Source organism: Sinocyclocheilus rhinocerous, unplaced genomic scaffold (genome assembly GCF_001515625.1).
Source record: "Sinocyclocheilus rhinocerous isolate Xijiao unplaced genomic scaffold, SAMN03320098_v1.1 scaffold72, whole genome shotgun sequence".
Taxonomy (NCBI): domain Eukaryota; kingdom Metazoa; phylum Chordata; class Actinopteri; order Cypriniformes; family Cyprinidae; genus Sinocyclocheilus; species Sinocyclocheilus rhinocerous.
In genome coordinates, this window is record NW_015628351.1 from 2,185,468 (window position 1) to 2,190,333 (window position 4,866).

The 4,866-nt window shown below is 40.3% G+C and overlaps 1 protein-coding gene across 3 annotated transcripts in view; it reads right to left on the bottom strand.

Moving 5' to 3' along the window:
* Positions 1-4,866, bottom strand: part of rerea (arginine-glutamic acid dipeptide (RE) repeats a) — a 187,380-nt gene that overhangs the window by 111,202 nt on the left and 71,312 nt on the right. For all 3 annotated transcript variants that reach the window (XM_016549078.1, XM_016549075.1, XM_016549076.1), the window contains exon 2: positions 1,123-1,588. In XM_016549078.1, the coding sequence (XP_016404564.1) occupies positions 1,123-1,444 (322 nt within the window). In that variant the 5' untranslated portion in view covers positions 1,445-1,588. The remainder of the gene's footprint in view (positions 1-1,122; positions 1,589-4,866) is intronic.

Sequence of the window (4,866 nt, forward strand, 5' to 3'; positions counted from 1 at the left end):
ATCTTGATAAGAAGAAGCCATATTAGTAATGATTATAAACGAGAATTGTTAACGATATTGCCAATATCCACACAGCTGACAGCTTTACCTGTTGTAGTTTGTTCAAGTTGTGCACAAAATAGACGCTGCTTTTCTGCACTCACTTCATCTCCACTTTCACTTTCATCCGTCATTTCGATCTCTCGCGCTGTACAGGTGAGCTGCGTTTAGCAGACTGTGTGCGACAATGCTGCTGTGCGGCAGAGATGAGGACTGTTTGAAACTGTTTTTTCCACTAAAACTTCTCAGTTTAATACGTGAACATAAAAGATGTGATCGCAAAACAATCAGGAAAAAAGGCATTACATGCACATTTTTAAGTTATAACATGTAAATATATATAGTCACCAGTGGCGACCTCAGCAAAAACTTCACTCGCAAATTAATAATTTTGGTCAGTCTGGAGCCCTGAGAGACGAGATTGGAAATTACGCATTGGCTATAATTTGACGTCTTCGCATTAAATAACTAAGCATACTGCTTGACCTTTCTGTTGCTGCTAAATAAATGAAAGACACGGTGAGGATGATTTAGGACTACGGCAGCTGCGCTACACAGCCGTGCCTTGCCCTCCGCCGGAGTGTTGACATTTCCCCCCAGCCTCATGTACAACCAATTTCTAAACAGCAGGTGAAAGAGAGGCCATGTTTACAGCGCAGGAAAAGGTTATTGCTCTGGTCTAGGCTCAATCTCAGCGCCTAATAAAGACAATGTGGACCGTTTCGCTTTTTCTGCCACTCACTGAAAAATATAAAGAAAAACAAGAATCTAATGTGTGCTTTGGAAAGCGAAGTGTGAAAAATATGACCGTTTCAAGTATCATCACACTGATTTCTTCTGCATTTTCATCAAGAAGGAGTGAATTTATTTGGTCAAGCACAGCAAGCCAATGAAAATGCGTTTGCGGTGACATGTTTATGCTATGCTAAAGCACCATTTTCAGCAATGCTAACAAAATATTGCCAAATACATACTTGCTTGTCCAATGGCATGCTTACTTAATTACAACCGCCTCAAATTCCTTCAGCTGAAACAAAAACTACGAGTCAGACAGACAAAAAGTATTGTACAACCAAAACTCACCGCCAGGTCTGTAAACAACATCATCCTCCGTAATGAAGGAAGTGATCTCGCCATTCTCCATTCGCTCATAGCGCGACTTCTTCTTGGGTAGCTTTTTCTTGCCCTTTTTATTGGCCTCCTCGGCGGTGGCGGCCCCAGGCGTCTCATTGTCGTCGTCCTCACTGTGTTCGCTCTCTGCATAGTTCTTAGCTCCGCCCTCTAGCGTGCAACTGCGCCGTGGCCGCGAGCTCTCGCTTTCGCGTGTTTTGTCCCGCTTTTCACGATCTCTGTCCCGGTCCCGGTCACGCTCCCTCTCCTTGTCCTTCTCTTTGTCGGCAGTCATGATTCGCCACGTGCCTTCTTCTGTCCTCTCACGGCTGGGCCTCCGTGAAAGGTAGACTGTGAGCCTGGGCTTCAGTCTTCTGAATTTACCAGTCAAATCCAGGGAAAATTTGGCCACACCAACAACCCCAGTGTTTCAGAAGAGCTGAATGGAGAAAATAAAGACATTGTTAGAGAGGTAAATAAAGTGATGCTTATTTGTTCTATATGAATGCATTTTCTTCGTACAGTAACATTTCATCACACAATTAAAAATCTTTTTAATATTTTTTTGGAGGGAGCAGAAAAACAATGTCAGGGTGATATAACTATTCTGATATTACAGTGAAGACAAAAAACTCCCAAAAGAATCATTTTTTGTAGTAACGTGCAGCAACATGCAGTAAAAACCCATAAAAACAGGAAATGATACGCAGACCCACATGACTGTCAAGGTCAATAAGTCTCTTGAAATATCACAATTTGACCTTTTTTAAACAAGACAAGGTTAGATGTAAAATGTCATTTGGTGCAGCTCCCCCAAAAATGTATTAATAAATTAATGAGAATATACGAGTTCATAAAATAGTCAGCACCAATAGCCTCGTGGGCAGCACGGCGACATATCACCGATATGCTTTTCGCGTTCCGAGTCCCAGCTCGTAGACCTTTCTCAACCCCCACTCCTCCCACTTCACTTCCTCTCTACATTACTGTTTTATCCTAATAAAAGGCAAAAACGCCTTTTATTAGGAAACACCTTTTAATATAATATAAATAAAACATTTTATAAATAATATAACAACATATTTACTAATTATACAAATTAAGTTAAAACAATTAAAATTAAGATATGTATAGTCACGCATTCTAAGTTAAAGAAAAATTTTACTTTTTACTTGACGGTTACACCATTAACAAAGATGCAGGCTTTTAAATAGGCTTTTTACAAATTCCGTAACACATAGTGAGAGATATTTGTAAACCCAAGGGCCTGTTGATACTCATGCAATAGTTTTAATCAATCACAGCCGGCGAGCAGCGTTGTGACGTCGTGCGCCAAAAGGAACATCAATTGGCTGTAGTATTGTCACGGTACCAATACCAACAGCGTTCATTTCAATCCGACATTCAAATTAAAATATTGAATAATATTCATAACAGAAGCGGTGTTTCCCACAGACCTGTACTCTATTTGTGGCAGCATATATATGCAAATTCATTCTCTGCCAGCAGGAGGCGCTTGTAGAGCGGGAGAGATTTCCCTGGTAACTGCTGTAATCAAATAAGCACTGCACTCACAAATGCTGCTCGGGCATTACAGGCAAGATTAAATGAAAATGACATCCATAATTTTCTGAAGACAGTCGGTTTCCTTCAGAAATACAGTGATATAAAAACACCTGCACGGGTTTCAACAATCGGCGGTCTTCTCTACAGCAGCGGCACACGTCCTCAGGAGAACTCTGAGCACAGTTATATCAAAAGAGCACAAACTTCAAGCTGCCTGCTCTATTCCCCAGCTCATTTTTGCCTGTCGATGAAAAGCAGCACTATATTTCCCCGCACAGTGACCTAAACAGGATTCCCCACTGCATTATCAAATAGGCTCAGCTGCACGTTTTACAGGGTATTAGGCTTATATAGACCTTCGCACAACTAGCCAGCTCAGGCTATGGAGAATTCCTTACAAGCAATATGTTAGACTGGAATAAGACCCGGCGTTCCCTCCAGGTAACAGTGTTTGTTGGTTGTGCATGCTGGTCAGACTAACTACAGCCTGGCCAGAGGCGGCCCTACCTCAGCTAGCACAGCGATCACCCGTGGAAATCAGAACAGACAGGCACGGAGAAGAAAACCTGGCAGGAGACTCAGACAGAAAACAGCTTTGGATCAAATCCTGTTTTTACAACGCTTGCCGCTACTTGCCTCTTTTAAGTCAACATTCATAAAACTAAAGATCAATCTTTCGTTGGCTGAAAAGCGCGAAGCGGAAAAACAAAACGAGACCTCCAATACGAGAGCATGAAATGGCTACGTAACGATGAAGTGCACTTGAAAGGTTTTGCGCCGCTTCCCTCCTCTTCAGATAAATGGGAAAGTAAAGATTACAGCCTCTGGTGCAGCTAAACCTGACAACTGCCGAAAAAGCTACAGCGAGTGAATTTGGAAATGCGAGGAGCCTGCGGGAGGACAGCAGCAGGACAGAATTGGGCTGTTTGTCAGTGTGAGAGGTGTTTATAGAGCAGGTATAAAAATGAAGAGAAATGGCTTATGACAGGCACACTGGTGCAGTTGACAAGCAGTCCTGTCAATGGCAGCCTGTCATCTTGAGTAGACGGCAACTGACGGGGCAGCTGCTCTCCTCATCAACCTCCAACACTACAGACTGATTACAGTGCTGCGCCGCCACGTCACGGCCCGATTAATCACCTTATGATGAGTTACCGCGCTGACCGCCAGTCTGAACACACAAAAACACATACATACACTAACCAGAAATTTTCTATAAACACTGAGTGTTTTTCTTTATTATGTGTGTGTTTTCTTCGAGTCACTTTGAATCACAGCAAAACTATGCATTTTCAAACTTGACAAGTTGGTGGGCTGCTAAAATGACTTGTTGGCTAATCGATCGGGAGAGAAACCCTGCATTATTTAGCCAGTTCTGAGTTCATAGGACACCGATCGGACCCGTTTCATGATTCTGGTGTTCAGGTGGTCTGGTGGTTTATGAGAGCAAGATAATCAAACAGAATCCAGGGGTTGCATTTCACAATTTTAAACTTAAAAATATGATAGTGACCTAATATCATTTAAAAAGCATGAAATGAAAGTCCGAGAAGGTTTTACCATGCAAAAAGTTAAAAAACAAATGCAAGCAAAACATTTTTTTAAAAATAAGAAAAAGAATCTATACAAACTAGTCAATCTCATTATTAAATAGTTGGATGAGAAAATATATACACCCAAGATTTTAAAATAGTTTTAAACAGCAGTACAAACAGTAACTTTGATTAAAAAAGTAAAAACATAAGATAAATATGAGAATGTGATGTGGCACAATGTCAAAAAAACATGGTATAAATGTCAGAGAAGTTCAGTCTCTGTTGAAAAATGAGAAAATATAGTATACCCAAGACTTACCCAAAATAGTTTTAAATAGCAGTACTAGGTATATGCCGGTATCAAATTTTCATGTTGCGATTAATTGCTAATGCTTTTATCACGGGATGCGGTATTATCACGATATTGAAATTTAGTTTTAAAAAAGTGCTGTCATAATACAGTATAACAGGTTTAATAAGATTTTTCTTATAATAAAAATAACTGAACATTTAAATGCAATAAAGCAATACAGAAAAATGTATAAAGTCAAAAGTTTTACACAGATTAAAGTGCAAAAGAACTATAAAGACCAATAGGTATCACTTTACAATAAGA